The sequence below is a fragment of the Acanthopagrus latus genome, chromosome 21 (genome assembly GCF_904848185.1).
Source record: "Acanthopagrus latus isolate v.2019 chromosome 21, fAcaLat1.1, whole genome shotgun sequence".
Taxonomy (NCBI): Eukaryota; Metazoa; Chordata; class Actinopteri; order Spariformes; family Sparidae; genus Acanthopagrus; species Acanthopagrus latus.
In genome coordinates, this window is record NC_051059.1 from 20,078,881 (window position 1) to 20,095,545 (window position 16,665).

The following is a 16,665-nucleotide window of genomic DNA, read 5'->3' on the forward strand; positions in this document are numbered from 1 at the left end:
ACAGTGCAGGATTAAATACTCCATTTTACTTGTCAGAACAGAACAAGATTTATGTAAAGATATTAAAGATTTTCAATGTGGTCTCAGACTTTTGGACCTCACCGTGTTATAGTCTCATCTGCTGCTTTAAGATTTTGTTCACTCCGTAAAGGGATCTCTGCAAACCACGCCAAAGCTCCTACCTTTTCACTTGTCATAAGATGCTTTTCCTCGGTCTTACACAGAAGTGAGGCAAAGTAAATTTGAATAAGGTCACGCATTCTGTTGTTGAGCACGTATGCCACGCTGTGCCTGCATTTCATCTGTGCGGTGTCAAGGTTTTAACACGCAGGGATATGTCTGCAGATGCCATCCGAGGCAGCAAGTGGAATATACGCCAAAATCATTTTCATATAAAGTCCTGTAAAGAAGGATTTCCATCAAGGGGGAGTGCTGCTATGCTCGGGTCATTAATCAACACTTGCTCGAGGTGACTGGACACTGTAGTGCCTCGACAGCAGCTGTGATATAGTTTCACTGTGCGGTGCTACACGCCCTGCCAGTCAGACAGCACCCTCTGTGGTGCTTGTGTGTGTGTGTGTGTGTGTGTGTGGGTGGATGGTTGCTATTTGTCTAAGATGGCTTAGACACACCTGCAGACATGGCGAGGCTTGTCTCATCAATTTTCATGTAACCGTGCCCCGTAGCTACAGAGAAAACACCGGCATGTTCAGCCAGCCGGGCGGTCACGAGGTGCATTTTTTTCATGTCGAGAGGTTTCCACCTACAGAAGCTGCGGGCGCGTAGTCTTCTAACATAAATTGTGGATCTGATCATATTTTGTCTTTCTCAATCCTTGGAGATTCATGACGTAAAAAACAGAGCAACGAAGAAAGAACCAGTTCCAGAGAGAGTGGAAGATTTTTTTTAAAGGAGATTCACGGCTGTTTATGTGACCTGACTGTGGCGCTCCACTTAAAAACCTCTTCTGGAGTTGTTGCATTAGCCCAGCTGTACTGCACACATGCATCAGACAGTGTGTGTGAGTACATGTACAGTATTCGAGTCACTGCACATTAACTTCCCCCCCTCTTCAGGAGTGGACAGCAACTAGACTTTGTTTCCTTTTTCCCTACTTGAATAAAAAAATCCTCTTTTGCTTGACTGCTCTTAAAGGGGATTGCAGACAATGCCAAAGGCGCAGTATGTGTGTGTTTGCATGGGTGTGTGTACATGACCTCACTCTCTCATATCCACATGTATCTAACTCCCTCACCCACTGGTACTTTTCATTTCCCCATCTTTATTGCCATTTTTTAGAGTGCTGTTTGTTTGAGCTGTATTCGTCCTTGTAAAGCAAAATGTTCTGCACCATCAGACTGGAGCTGCATGTTGGTTTTTTTTGTTTTTTTCAGATCAGCAGACGTAGGCGAGCCTTTTCTTTTTAATATTTGTTCCTAGACACTTCTTCTTTTTTTTTCTTTTTTTTTTTTTTAATAAAGGCTTCTTATTATTTCATTTCAGTTTGCTTAACTTCCCCCCTCCTCTCCCTCTGACATCACCCCAGAGCTTGTGTGAGTACAGTAAAGCGACCGCAGGCATCAAGTTCACCACGCTAGGAAACACACAAGCACAAGACAGAGGGCCCATTCTTGCACAAAAGTGGGCAGGGTGCAGTGACGTCGTGACCAAAATACACACTCACTCACAGAGAGAGAGAGGAGGAGGAGGAGGAGGCGGTGGAGGACGGGAAACAGGGGTAGGGAGGGAAACAGGAACAGAAAGTGAAGACTTGTCAAGATGTCTGGGTGAGGGGGACCAGAACAGAGCAGAAGCCAGATGCCAAAACAGAAACAACAGCGTTCTGAGCAGCTGACTGGATTAGACAGGAGGGAGAGAGCTGACCTGCCGCTTCACCAAGTGCCTGCGGGGGTAAGGTGCCGCTTCTGAAAGAGATCTTGAGTGCCGGCAAACTTGGGATAATTTGAAATTGTTCTGAGTGGTTTATGTAAGCTGTTAGGGGCTTTTTGTTGTTGGAAGACTGCGGGGAGACGGAGGCTGAATTTATGCTCTTGTAGCAAACTTCTGAAAAAAAAAAAATAATAACAATGTTTTGGTGGTGGTTAGATTTCACAGGATGTTTGACACGTTAGAACAATAAGCTGATAAGTTTCTTCCTGCCTTTGAGTGCTCGGAGCATCACAGTGACATGATCCTCGAGGTGATTTCTTGACTTTTTAAAGCAAACCTTTTGATTTATATCAGTTTGTGAAAAGGAAAAAAAAACAAAAAACATTGCAATCCTTTTCATAAACCTCAAACCATAGAACAACTCTGTGTTGCTTTGTTTAATGGATGTTTACAGGAAATGCATTTGGCTCTAACCTTTACTGACTGTCCTCCTCCTGCTCTTACTGTAATCACGTCCTCCACTTCATCACGATCGAGTCGACAAGAGTCTTGCGCGCTCGTCCTTGCTCGCCGTAGAGAGCTGTACTCCTCCAGACTATCAGCAGGCCTCTAGCTGCACTCAGCGATGCAAGATGATTTCTGCTGGGGAAAAAACGTACAGCTTTAATCGTTTCTTCGTGGCTGACTCAAGCGTCCAAGAACTGCCTGTTAATACTGACTGATTGAGGAGATCTGCTCGAGGCGAGTCATTAAAGATTCCTGCCTCGCCTTCTGTCACAACTTTGTCTTTTAGGTCGCACATGTTCCTTAAAAAGCGGGGGGGGGAACTGAGTGCAATCATAATATTTTTTTCTCAGCCCCTTCCTGGCTTTGTGTGCCCCAGAAATGGCCTTTTCCTGGATGTTGAAGCACGATGTCATGAGAAAGTGAAGTGAAGTGAAGTGACCCGGTCGGGAGTCTCAGAATGGCAACTTGGTTGAGATGACATGAGCCAGGCAAGCAGTTCGAGGTTCATATAAACAGTTATACTGTCTTTATAAATGGCCTTTTATTTCTGCTCTGCGCCGTCAATAAATCACAAACTAACCTCGGCTCAGGTGTGCGTCATCGGCATTTAAAGTCAGCAAATGGCCCGCTGAGAAGCCTTCTGGGACGGAAACACGGGCGATCTAAGTGTTTACTTCAAGAAAAGCGCAAGACTTCTCATAAAATGAGCTCCTGACATCGATGACCTCAGATCCCATTTTAGCTTTTCCTGACGCTGAGGTTTTTTTTGTTTGTTTTTTTTTTCAGCTCACTTTAAAATGATCTCACACTTCCTGGCCAGAGACTAATCATCATAACACTTAGTGATTTATCTGTTCCATTTGAAGACTTTACCACTGATACACCGTTAGACGTCTCTGTTATATAAGCTCGATTACACCTCTGCGCTGCTCCCGTCCCCTCGTCTGTCTCCCTCGCAGACTTTATTGTTCAGCGACTCCGGCTCGTCGCGTTGACAGCGTTTTCATAATGCGAGGGAGATCAGGGTGCACGCAAAGGTGCCGCTGCTCAGCCAAGCTCATCACAACAACATGTACCAACAGCGGAGGAAATAATCAAGAATAATGTGACGGGCGACGTCGTGGCTCCTGGTGATGTTCGCGGGCTCCACCACCGCTTGTAATCAAGTCTCAATCCAAGTGGAATGCAGATTTTTGATGGAATTTCCAGAAAATCGGCCGTAGAAAATGTGAATTCCTGTAATGCCTGCTTCCATCCAACTGCTGATATGAGACTGGAGGGACTGTGGTGCAGTTGGTGGCACTAATTCTCCATTAGGGTGCGATTAAACCATTACAGGAGAAGGAGAAGAAGGAGGCACAACGACATGTGTTTGTTTCATCTCTCATTCCAGCAGAAGCTAAAGCGACGATGGTTTATTCACTGAGTCTGTTTCTTCTGACAGCAGTTCTGTTATCATATTGTATCGTTTTTTATCTGTGACTTCGGAAAAAAGGAGACATGTTTACTTGCAAACCTTGTCAGTGATCACACACTGATACAGGTGCCCTCCTGGACACCTTATGGTGGCTATAACATGCCCTCTTTGTTTGCATAGGCCCAACCACGAACATATCGTGCCCTATTTGTTCTTTCCTGCCCATCCCCCACAAACATCCTGAGTCCACCAGTGCATCTGCATGTGGTGAGCCCTTCAACCAACCTGTAGCTGTGTGACCACCGATTCACTCTCCCATGCTAACTGTGTGCACAGCTCATTTTGAGTTCTCTATTATAGGTCGACTGTTCACCCGCAATACAACCCTCCTCAAAGGGAAATCGAGAAGTTTCTCAAGGCTACAAAGCACCAGGAACATCTCAGGAAACTAAAAAACTCACTGTCTCACTGTCTGTTGCTCAGCGGCGCTGCATTGGCACGCTGAAGTCACACCTCGATTGCATTTGCATCAGGCACGCTTTGCATCATTTCCTTTAAGTAAAAAACAAGGTTTCGTGCGTACCAACAGCAAAAACTATATATTATAAAGATTAAACACAAATGTAGTATAAACTGTGTACAATGAGTATCTATTGTGTGTTTTTTTAGAGGCCTGAAAAAGGAAACAAGCAAGTTCTCCACGAGGCAAGAACAAACATTCAAGGAAAATATGAAAAACTAAACAGAATATTGTGCTGCAGAAACATGTTTTCTCAGCTTTCCCACCCTCTTTACCATCTTTTAACCTTCCTCTCAGATCACCTTTATCTCGTGGCCACTTGTGAAAGGCCGGCTTGCAGGTTGTTAACCACAAGAGTAAGATGAAAGGTTGAACGGCTGGCTGGCAAACATCTACTTTTAAAGCTTGTGGGGCCCACAGTCACATGACCTTTAAACTTAAACGTACAAAACAAACAAAAAATGCAACCACATGTACAAATAGCACCAAGCACAGCTTTATGTGTGGGGATGTATTTTAGATGAGATGTGTTTTTAGAGATGCGACCGCTCTGTCTGAACTCCTGCCTCGGCGTCTCAGGTTGCCTCTTAGCTTCGAGCGCTCGGCTTCCTGTTGAGCAAATGAACAGGGGGGAAGTTAGCAGTCTGTCTGTGGGTAAACCAATTTCACACATGAGACGCGACGCACAGCGACAGCCACGCCAAATCTATTTGCTCTCCACTTGCAGGTGCATCTTGGCCCCTCTCCCTCTCTCTGTGTCTGCCTAAGAAAGCAGCCAAATGTGAGATGAAAATCTCTTCTCCCTCCTGCATCTAGAATACAAAGAGGCTCCGTAGCCGTGAGCTATAGACAATCTAGGGGACATACTTGAGTCAAACGGTGTTTGAAAAACTATAGTAGTTTAACAGCATTTAGATAAAGACGTCGCCTCGAGGCCTCCGACTGAATCAAACAGTCTCCCAGATAAAGGAACACTGTGACTTTTATTTTTCTCAGACGGACTTATTATTGCAGATCTGGTCCAAGTGTCTCTCCTTGTGTTTTCCTCTCCAGGAGAGCTATTAAGAGGAGATTTCATTTGAGGCCAGGGTGAAACGTTACAATCAGACATTTATGAAAACTTAAACCGGATCCCATCAATCTCCTCCGATGGGAGCCATTAGCCGGATATATTCAGATGAATCTCCTGCAGCAGGCCTCTCACTGGCCGACCTGTCTCCCCCCTCGACTCGGATTTTTTTCCCTGACGCTCTGTCGCTCTCTCTCCCTCTCAGCGGGACTCTTAGAAAGATTGGTTACCTCTATCTCTGTCTGGCCTTCCCTCAGACACAATCTCTCTCTCCGTTTCGTCCTCTCTTTCCTCTCTTTGCCCCTCTCTCTCTCTCTCTCTCTCCCTCAGCGGGACTCTTAGCGAGATCTGCCCTGAATCCTGAACGACTCCTCTGCAGTATTAATGAGGGGAAAAGCTGAAAATCCAAAGCTGAAACTGACAAGAGGAGAGGGGGCAGAGCGAGGAGTTGAGACGTTAAAGAGTGAGACAGAAAGATGGATTGGATGCAGGGAAGGGTAGACGGGCTGTCTGATGATGAACAAAATTTCTCTCCATGTTCATGCTCTCTCTCTCTTTTTTCTTCTCGTTTGTGTGTGTTGTTTCACAGACACGCCCAAATTGAACCACCTCTCTACAGCTGGATTGAGCTAAACTGAAAGGCAAAGGGCAAGAGGACAGGAGAAGACAAAGAGCAAAGAAAAGCTGTTACTGGAATGCCAAGCCGCATAAACAAAGTTGGCCGAAGTGCAGATTTGGGTTGGTTTTTTTTCCTCCAGAATCGTCACATCTGGGTGATTTCAAAGCGAGGCCGGTTATAAACAAATGAGCTGTTGGTCTCTTGGATTTGTTTAAAGAATGCCTCGGCTCTGTAACCACCTCACAGGACACTTTAAAGGAAGGAGGCGCACATGAAGTGGCCCTCGGTGCTTTCAGTGTTTCCATTTAGCATAAACAACACGAGCCTGAGCGCACACTCCAGCCTCGCAGATACCCCGCCACTTCAGAGCTGGATCCAGATTGCACACAAGGACTTTTATCTTAAGTGAACACCATATCTTAATTATTTTTGGAGTCTCCCTCACATTCACTGACTCACGGGCTTCACAACCCTCTCAAGGATTAATTAAATCTTTTACAACTGCAGCAGACTCCAGTTAAAAGGAGCCAGCGCTCCGTATCTGACAGCCATGGATGGGAAGGCCGACAGCATCCAGGAGTTTTTCAACCAACTCTGGAGCTTCGCTACGGACAAGCACAACCAGGGGGTCTACAACACGGTCTGCCTGGTGGTCCTCCTGACCCTCCCCCTGCTCGTCCTCCTCACCACTCTGGTGGTGTGCTGCCACTGCTGCTGCTGTCGCCATAGCAACGTCTGCTGCTGTTGCTGCTGCTGCCGAGATGGGACGCTGAGGTCGGAGACGAAGAAGAAGAAGGGCTCGGGCAACAACGAGGAGGACTTGTGGATCTCTGTCAAGACGGGGCCAATGACGCCCGACAGGGTCGCTCTGGCCATGGTGTAGGCGGCCATTTTTTTTAAAAACTGAGATTGCTGATCCTGGGCCAGGTGGTGCAGTGGAGCTGATGGAGCAGATACATGGTAGTAAGAGAAGTGGATGGAGCCAGTGTGGACTACCGTCTTTTAAAGCCTCAGCATTACCGGGGTTGATATTTGGATGAGAGGGTGGAGCTTGGGGGGGTGGGGGGTTATGATTGGATCTGACTGAGAACCCAATGGCATACTGTGGTAGCGATCGGTGGCTCACAAGGAAGCCACGGTTTAAATCGGACCTTAATTTACAAACTGAGCATCCTGCTGTATTGAAAAAAACTTGAGACTGTAAACTCATCAGGAAAGTGTTCACAGAGGAAACAGATCAGGTGAAAAGTGGGGTCATTTTTTCATACGCTTCCATATAATCATATTTCTTTTTGAAACCGGTGGGTTTGCACCCCTGCTGACCATCAGAAAGGTTGAAGTGACCTTTCAGATGCAGGAGGCTCCGTCCACTTCTCTTTATACTGTGAATGATTGAGACAGTGGTTCAGAGTGACCCATAATGTAGCGGGCACATGTTTGGTTGAATATGTTAAACAATACACAGATTCTTGTCATTTTGTGTGTATGTGAACGATGTTTACAGTATTTTGTTTGAGCTTTTTAGTGCGTGGTACATAAAAGGAAGAAGTATGCTAAAAACAGAGGAATATGTGTGTGTGTGTGTGACAGAGAGAAAGAGAGCGAGAGCGAGAGAGAGAGCGAGAGAGAGAGAGAGAGAGAGAGAGAGAGAGAGAGAGAGAACAGTGTTATTGAGAGCACTTTGTTCTTTGAGCTCCCATGTGAAATTCATTGCGTCTGTATCTGGGAGAGAAAGAGAGAGAGAGTCAATTTAAAGTGTGCCCAGCGTTCAGGCAGCTGTAATGCTGCCTTCTTTTTCACATTCAGCCGGCAATCGACACCGATGATTGACTCTCACTTTCTAAAGTGGAATCACTGACATCCAAAAAGTTTAACTTGCGCCGCGCGGAAAGAAAAACTCGGACTTCCATCGCTTCAATTTTGTCTCATCTTCTTACTTTATTTGCTTCATTCAGTGCAGCACAGCCGAGGCACTCCTCCCCGTTTTTGCCGTTTGGGAGCGTTGCAGTATTCAGGTCAAGTGAGCCTTGAAGGCACAATTCATAATCCAAATGTAATCTTCTCAAACTGATTAACAAATCTTTTTAAATGAAGACTAGACAACAACCGTATCGAAGCCGGAGTTGTTATTTGTGGGAGCTTGTATTTATTTAAGTTTTGGATTCAGGTGATACAAATTCTCAATCTGGAGGACAAAAAGTTATGCAAATCAAATGTCTCGCAACTTTGAATTTAAGAGGAGTTTAGGTGAAATGAAGGTGAGGAAACACTTTCGGTGACATGTTTTTGAGTAGTTCTACTAAATAAAATTGGTCATAATGAGCACGCATCATTCAAAGTGGGCCAGTTAGAGCCGATGACTATGTATCAGTGTGAAAAACATCACACATCAAGCTGACAATAATTATTTTTTCAAATCACTTTCCACAGCACTAAACTATCTGATGTACAGCAGCAGCATTTCTTTCTTTCTCCTGTTTGGTTTTCTTTTTGTTTCCTTTTCCCTGTTTGTCACTGAGTTGTTAATTTCAGGGTTACTGTGATTGAAGATATTTAGGCTAAACATGACAGAATTGCATGTCTTTGTTCGCGAGAGAATTCCTTTCCAACTCTGAACACACGAGTACGGAAGTCCTGAGGTGTGACTGAGACATTTTGTGTTTTTCCTGATGATCCTTTCTCTAAGTATGATCTAAATGTTTATCTCTCCTGCGTCTACGACTTGTGATCTGGTGGGGAAAAAAAGTTTTGTCAAGATAATCTTTCTAAATTCCTAAAAAAGAAATAATTCCCTTTGACAAAACAGGAAAGAAAAAAAAAATCAGGAGAATACATTAGTTTTTCTGTGCATGTGTGGAACTATGTCATTTATGAAATACTCATTTCAACCACAAGAGGCTGAACAGCAGCACTACCCCATGTTCTAGCAGGTCATATTAACATGACTGACACGTCTTTCTTTTGGCGACGATAGCATCGCACTAGTCTGCCGTAAGAGTCCTGAAAAAAATCTGAAAACAAAAGAAAAAGAAATTCCCTCAGTTACTGCCAGAACTTAGAAAGATCATCCTTGCAATCATTTTCTTTTCTCCAGAAGATCACAAGTCAGAAAAAAAATATTTAGATCAGATTCAGAAAAAAGATCATCAGAATAAATTAATGTCTCACTGACCCCTTGCCTCCGTATACATCTGCCCAATCAGTTAAATTCTCCTCCTCAACGTTATTTTTGTTTTGTTTTTCAGTTTGAGTCTTTTAATCTCTCACCGTCAGAGATTTTTTGCTCCTCGACTATCCTCAGAGCATTCTTACTGTAAATGTAACGTAATTCTTAAAAGCTTGATCAATACGGGTCCTGGTGTTTCGCACCAACAATGTTTGTATATACATCACAATTAAAATTATATGAATTTACATTTACAAAAGCCATGTGATAAAAATGTTTTAACGAGTACTCAAAGCAAGTTTTGAACGTGTTTTATAAAAATAAAAAATACAGAGGAGAAACCCTGATATGAGCAAATGATTTGGGATTAAAGCAGATTGCATTTGAAGGCTCCTTCCTTTTTTTTTTTCTTTTTTTTTAAGTGTGTGACATCTCAAAGCCCAATTAAACAGAAGCCTCTCAGCAGTATCATCATCTTTATGCATTAGCTTATATTGGCACTAAGTTGATCTTCTTGCTCAAGTGCTGCTGGGAAAACAAGCCGCACTCATTTCATTACTGCTCAGACAGATACAACCCCGTGTGGAAATCGGGGTTTGTCTCCTCTGCTTCATGTTACGAAGAGGGAAACTCTTGGTTTGCCGGAGCTTCATTTGAAAGCTTACCCTGCAAAATAAAAAGCCTCTGTAGCAATCAGCGTTAAGCGCCGCTAGCCAAGAAATCACATTGCCGGCATGTTCGGGGGTTGGCTCTGCATGTCATTGTGGTTTTGTATTAGTCAGAGGGAGATTTACAGCCAGTTTCGGTTCATTCTTACAAATTGCGACAAGCTCTTAACAGCCTAAACGATGATACAAACAGGGAGAAGATAAAAGAAAGTTAAGATTAAAGGGCTAATTTAACATTTTAAGAAATCTTCCTTTTTGTTCGCTTGCTGAGAGCTGGATGACAGATACAACTACAGCTGGAACTGGTTAGTTAGCTTAGTACAAAAAGTGCAAACAGGAGGCAACTGCTCGCCTGATCTGTCTAGAGGAAAATTATAATTAATCATTCATAATCTTGTATTTTGTTTGTTTAATCCTAGAGGTGGAAAGTAACTACGTACATTGACTGGTTACTTTGCATAGTAAAGCACGTAACGACAAATAAATGATGATAAATCCATACAACAACACAAATTTCTTGGCCAGGACCAGTTGCTGTAGTCCAAGAAGCTGCCTGAAACATAACCATCTCTGCGAACGCTCACTGTCAAACAATAAGAAGTTAATTAATGACTGCTCTGAGGGGATTTGCTACTGTCAGACAAAAGCCTGAGTAGCTTCACTAGACGTTTTCCCTCTGTTGTAAGTCGCTGGCTTGTGGCTCCAGCTATATATTTTCTGCACAGACATGAGAGTTTTATCTATCTTGGCACAATCTTTCTTTCACATAAGTGAGTCTTGTGAGAAGAAGAAGAAGAAGAAGAAGAAGAAGAAGAAGAAGAAGAAGAAGAAGAAGAAGGTTATTCTGTATTTTTTTTTTTTTTTTTTTCCCAAACTGAGATGTGTAGGCAGGGAGTCACAGCAGGGGAGTCTCACACTGAGATGTCTACTGATCACTGATCTCAAGCGCTGTGCTGGTTGTTGACGTTAAAGAGAAAGTAGAATCTCTCCCAGAATCACGACAGTCACTTCATCAGTTGACTGATTATATATAATTACAAGGACAAATGAAGACAGTAAAGCAAGGTTTTTCTTCTGTTTCTGCTAAACATATTCAGTTGCTCAGACATGAATGCTCGTCATTTTTTAATTCATCACATCTCAGTTTGCGTCCCAGCTGATCACAAGTTACTGATCCTCATTATCAGTTTTCATATCCATCATACAGCAGCGTGGGTGTTTCTGCACATAAACATATAACAGGCTGAATTAATGAAGCGACGCTGACCCCGTCGCTTTGAAAGGATCATATTTTATATTCGGGGGGAGTGTGAATCTGCTGCAGGTGTCACACATTTGGGAATATTACAGTGCATATGTTATCTTTTTTCCCCCTCCACAGTTGGCCGTGATCATAGAGAACCAACTCGGGTGGGGAGGATTTGTCATCCGTTTAAACAGCAAATCTGCCACCCTGGATCGCTTTCTATATGATAGCAGTATGTTTTTTTTTTTTTTTTTTTGATCCAATCCAATTATTCACGACGTTGTATATTTAGGATGTATTTTTGATGATCCAAAGTTGAAACAAAACGCTGAGGCGATTTTTTTTCTTATTCTTTTTTTTTTTTTTTTAATTATATGCCTGGCTGGGCTTTGTTGTTTGCCCTGCATGCATAATTTATCCCGACGTACAGTATAGAGATGATAAAGGAGAGTTCGATGCGGGAGATGACAGGGAGCAAATAAAGTTGTTATTTTTATTTTTATTTTTTTTGCTTTATGGAATCTCATCCTTCTCTAATATAAAGTGAAGTTAACGGAGCCTTTGAGTTTTGACACAAGTCATTATCTTTATGTGTCAAATTTTGTTTGTGCTCTTCATCCAAGTACCAGGTAATATGCTCTTCATAATTCAATATGTACACACCAGATGCATTTAACTTTGGGTACATATGTGCAGCCAAATGGGAGTAAAGCTGCTGTCACTTTTGGAGACTGTTTACACACCGTGAGCAGTCTGACCAGAGGAACTGTGATGATGAAATGTGACGAAAACAACAAACAAACAAACAACAAAGACATCTAATTGATCCCAAACTGTGATATTAGTCTAATTTTCACTTTTACTGCAAATAAAAAAGGGAAAAACGGAGGGAATTTTCCTGCGGTAACGACTGTTTAAACAAACAAAAACTGAAGGCTGCTGAGCCGTCGTAATTAATGAGCACTTCTGCCTCCAGTGAGCCTCATGAACATGTAATTTTCATCATCGGTTTGATGGCCGTGGCGGAGCAATCTTTGATGCAAGTAATCAGTTTGGCTTGAGGAGCAATTCATCTTTGACATTATTAAGGCACAGACATGCACTTTGGGGAAATTTGTTCCGCCTCACAGATGCTGGTTCTTAACCTGCGTGCAATGTTCACCGTTGTCAAAGTATTAGCATAACTTAAATCTCAGCATGTCAACCACTGTGTTGTTTGTTTACTTCATTCTTTAAGGCCGGAGGTGACTGAGAGGGATCTTTCACGGCCTGTCGTCTTCACACTTTGCTGTGAAAGTCTTAAATTCAAACGGGAGGTGTATCCATCTACCTGACAAATCGTTTTTCCTTTTAATCACTGGTGTACTTTGCAAACAACAATCAGTTTGTTGAGAGAACGCTCCACGGTAGCTCAGAACGTCACCTCTTGCACCAAGACCCTCCCTACGTTAACCTGGCGTCTCTGCACACTTCTGACAACTCCAGTAAATAACAGTCACATTCAAGACACTGAATATGTATGTATGGAACATAAAGAGAGCAAACCAGCGACTGGTACACCACTGTTAAAAAGTTTGGGACCGACTTTTATGTTTATGTTTTTCGTTTTGTCCTCCAATAATGTATCAGCTCATTTATATGTGAAATAGTTTTGGTCCCAGACAAATGTAATAAGGAAATGATTAAAACTTTAATTTGGTTGATGTCACTGCTGTGCTGCCTAACAGGGAAGAACACTGTAACTAATTTCCCCCCCCAAATACACTTAGATTTTTAATTTGTTTTCCAGTCAAGAAAATATGAAGATTAGATTATTACTGAACCACAGCAGTCCAGCTAAGCTCGAGATATTTTTAGGAACCTGTCATCGGGATAAATTGTTAGAAGGTCACGTTTCGCATTGTAGACCGTGTACCATAATGACATTTGTACATGTTTAAACCTCACTTCCATATTAGAAGGTGGAGGTGATGTTGGTGGATTTACAGGTGAGATGACTGTGCGGGACACTTCCAGTCCTGTTTGTGGCGACCAAGTATTTTAAGCCAAACGGTGACGTTTTCCTAACTCTGACCGAGTGTGTGTTGGGCCTAAACCTAAGCAGAGCATAAGCACAAGAGAAAAATATAAAAAGAACCCAAAGAAACTTAAGGTTCTAACTTATATGTAGTTTTGTAGAAACACACAAAACTGACATTTGTTCTTTATTCTTCAACGTTTTGTACACCGTGTCTTTTTTTTTTTTTTTTCCCATCCTACAAACTAAAAGCATGAAAGACCTTTCAAAAAGTATAGCGTTTTCCTCTCTGCCAGATTATGTATGTATCAAGCTTTTGTGGCTGGCTGATTGTTAGTGTATATCTGACAAAACACTTTTAAAATGCCAAGGTAAAGGCTTCCATTTCACATTAGAGCTGCAGAAGCAGAGACGTGACAGCACTGAAATGCAGCCAGGCGGCGGCGTGGACACATTTTAAAATCCTATTAGCATACGGTACGTCTAAAAAGGGAAAACCAGAACTAACAAAAACAATGTCAAGAAAAGATAAATATCATATCGTGAAAAAAAAGTATATAAAGATCAGTAACTGAACACATCACATAACTGTAATGTCCTCTTCTCCTCGCCTCCCACCTCCTCCCCCCTCCTCCCTCTCCTCTCCTCTGTCTGGTCAGTACTTCCCTCTTTTCCACAAGCCGCTCACCCTCCACGCCTTTCAAACAAACCCTCCCTTGTTACAACATTACTGAGCTCCCCTCATGGAAAAAATACATCACACCGACTGAACCCGAGGCGCAAGTGTCAGCCAGAGTGACACGGTCAGACAAATGTGTGTGTCTGCGAGCTTATATACTGTACAGTGTATAGGCGCACACACGGGAGGGAGGGAGAGAGGGAGAGAAAGAGGGGGGAGAGAGAGAGGGGCAAACCTCTCTGTTTATCCTGGCACTGGGCAAACCACTTGCCTCTCAGAGCAATGGCAGGAACCAATCTCCTTAAAGTAATTTGCAATCACTGTGGCTGAAAAGGCCTTCCGCATCAATGAGCTTTTGTGAGACATTTCATTTCAAAGTTTAGGGGGCGAAAAAAAAACCCTATTCAAGAAATATTTGCTTTAATTTTTATTTTTTGGGCCGGCAACCTTCCCACCCTCTCATTTGATTTTGGCGAATAAACAGTCAAAAGAGTTTTCTTTTCACCGCTTGGCTTTTAAGCGAGGAATGTCATTTTCTGAAGTGGTGCATGTCTTTTATCTGTTATCTGTTTTTTTTGAATGTGTGTGTGTTTAAATGGTGTAATGTGCCGTTTATATCCTCTCACCGCGTTGCTTTAAGCGGCTGTGTAAAAATAGCTCCAACCCAGACAGTCAGTGAGCCGTCTGCAGATTATGAGATACAGAATTGGGAAACTCTCATAAGATCCGACGGCAAACAGTCATCGGTTCCTGCAAGTACAGTTGCTCAATTCAGTGTGATGAAAGCGCCGTGTCGTGGGAACGCTGCAGCTCCAAATGAAAAGAGTGTCAGCCAGGAGTGGAGGAGGTACTCTGATCAGTTACTTTATATCAAGGACAAATGCATTCAGTCCTGGTCCTACATATACGACTGTAGATGTTTCCCTGCTCCAACGCACCTGATTCAAATGATTAATCAGGTTGTTATCAGGTTTCGGCAGATGAACTAATGAGCCGCACACAAAATAATAATAAGTACACACACGGTTTTATATTCATATTCACTGAAGAGATCTGCTGCTTATGTGCAAATAGTATTATAAAGTCTTTTGTGGCTCCGGAGGAAGCTGCATATAATCTGATAATTCAGTGATGTCACTCAGTGGTTACGCTGCATTGTGGGTAATAAAGTGTTCTTCGATATCAATTCTTAGCTTTTTCAAACTGTCCTTAATGAGTCCAAAAGTGTTGCAGGAGTGCAATGCAGACCAGTGGACTGCTCTTAAAAAACTTGCTGCTTACGTTACCCACAATGCACCTCAGCCACTGAGTGACATCACTGGGTGGAATTTATCAGATTACATGCAGCTTCCTCTGGAGCCACTAAAGACTCTATACTACTCTTTTTCAAATGCAGAGGTACTCCCCAAGATCTGTAAGCAACATTTGATTTGAAAAACTGGTGGAGTTACCCTTTAAATTAACAGAGATTAATAAAAAGCTTAAATTCATGTACTTTCTACCACTGGTGTCAACACTTAGTGAGCAATTTAATAGCTGTCATCTGTTTCATAATAGATGTATGTGAACTAAAAAAACTCCCTCTGTTGAACACTTTAACCTGGTGATTCTGTTAAATGAATAATATATGAGCTGTGTGGAGTTCATTAAATTAAAACTACTGATGGACTTTGGACATCTTGTGCTGACTGAAGGACTGGATAGTGTGTCGGTCTGTTGGGCCACTACTTTGAAACTAAAATATGAAGATTTGTGGTCACCGGAGGAAGAATCCCAGTGGATAAGATGATGCCCTGACTTTCTTCCTCAAGTCTCCTCCTCTTCAAACAGTGTTGAAGTGGAACAGCATCAGTGTGGAGCTCGCGCGAGGCTCCGGTAGACTGCGGTCACACTGAAATTGCATAAGGAAGTTAAAAAATGATTGTCAAGAGAGCTCCGATGAATGTTAATGTCAGCGGCCCAAAGCTCCATTGCACCTCAAGGACAAGCCTCACGGAGCTGCTAGATTAGTTAATTCTGACTGGGTGAACACGGTAATATACAGCAGCACCGCCTGACATTCCGACCTCTGCAAAAACATGGTACTACTGGCTCATTAGTGACGTGTTTCAACCCTCGTTCCTTCAGGCTCTAGCCACCCTTGGACGGGGAAAACAACGTCTTCGTGTAACAAAATCTTTATTATTCTATTTATAGTGCAAATGTTTGGCGGGAAAGTGAATGAGAAGTCACTGTGCTTTGCTTTGACACACATTTGGTTAAAAAGCAGGATTCTAATTCCCTCATTTTTTGACCTCGAAACAAATCCTGATTGAGGCCTCGTCGGAATATAAAACCTTACGCGCCGCGGAGGCTTAAAAAATACATTTTTAGTGAATGCAAAATTTATGAGGAGCGGTGGCGACAAATCAATTCTGGCAGATTAGCAGAAAGTTTGATTGATGTTCTCTTGTCACATGAAGCAACACAGTTTCCAATAAAAGTGGGGAGGAAAAAAAAAGTGTAATAATGTAATAAAGTCAAAGTCAAAGTAGTATTAATAACCTTTGTCAGCTTTCGAGATTGCAAACAAAGCCTGGTCATTAAGTTGCCGAGGACGATGCAAACGCACCTCGCTCTCGTTGCCATTTGACGCGAGCGCGTCACTTTGATTGATATGTGCTGTCGCCCACGTACGAACGCAAAAAGCAGCAGCAATACGGTCATTCAACGGCAGCAGTTCATTATTATTCCCTGGCTCATCCGACGCACGCTAATATGATGCGACAGCGTGGCAGCTTAATGTCACACAGGCGGCTTCATAATCAATAAACTCTGAGGTGCTAACTAATCATCCGCACAACAAAACACACACCAGCCACGGAGCT

General features: G+C 42.9%; 1 protein-coding gene across 2 annotated transcripts; it reads left to right on the plus strand.

Moving 5' to 3' along the window:
• Positions 1-1,741: 1,741 nt before the first annotated feature.
• Positions 1,742-10,637, plus strand: LOC119011804 (uncharacterized protein KIAA0040). Of its 2 annotated transcripts, none has more exons than XM_037085180.1 (2): positions 1,742-1,911; positions 5,993-10,637. In XM_037085180.1, exon 2 carries the CDS (start codon positions 6,573-6,575, stop codon positions 6,903-6,905), a length of 333 nt encoding a protein of 110 aa, XP_036941075.1. In that variant the 5' UTR covers positions 1,742-1,911; positions 5,993-6,572; the 3' UTR covers positions 6,906-10,637. The 2 variants fall into 2 exon arrangements, with proteins under 2 accessions (XP_036941075.1, XP_036941076.1); XM_037085181.1 differs by lacking the exon at positions 1,742-1,911 and adding an exon at positions 2,322-5,866.
• The last annotated feature ends 6,028 nt before the right edge of the window (positions 10,638-16,665 follow it).

Excerpts from the sequence above, each read along its gene's own strand:
- LOC119011804 (XM_037085180.1), top strand. The coding sequence starts at position 6,573 with ATGGATGGGAAGGCCGACAGCATCCAGGAGTTTTTCAACCAACTCTGG.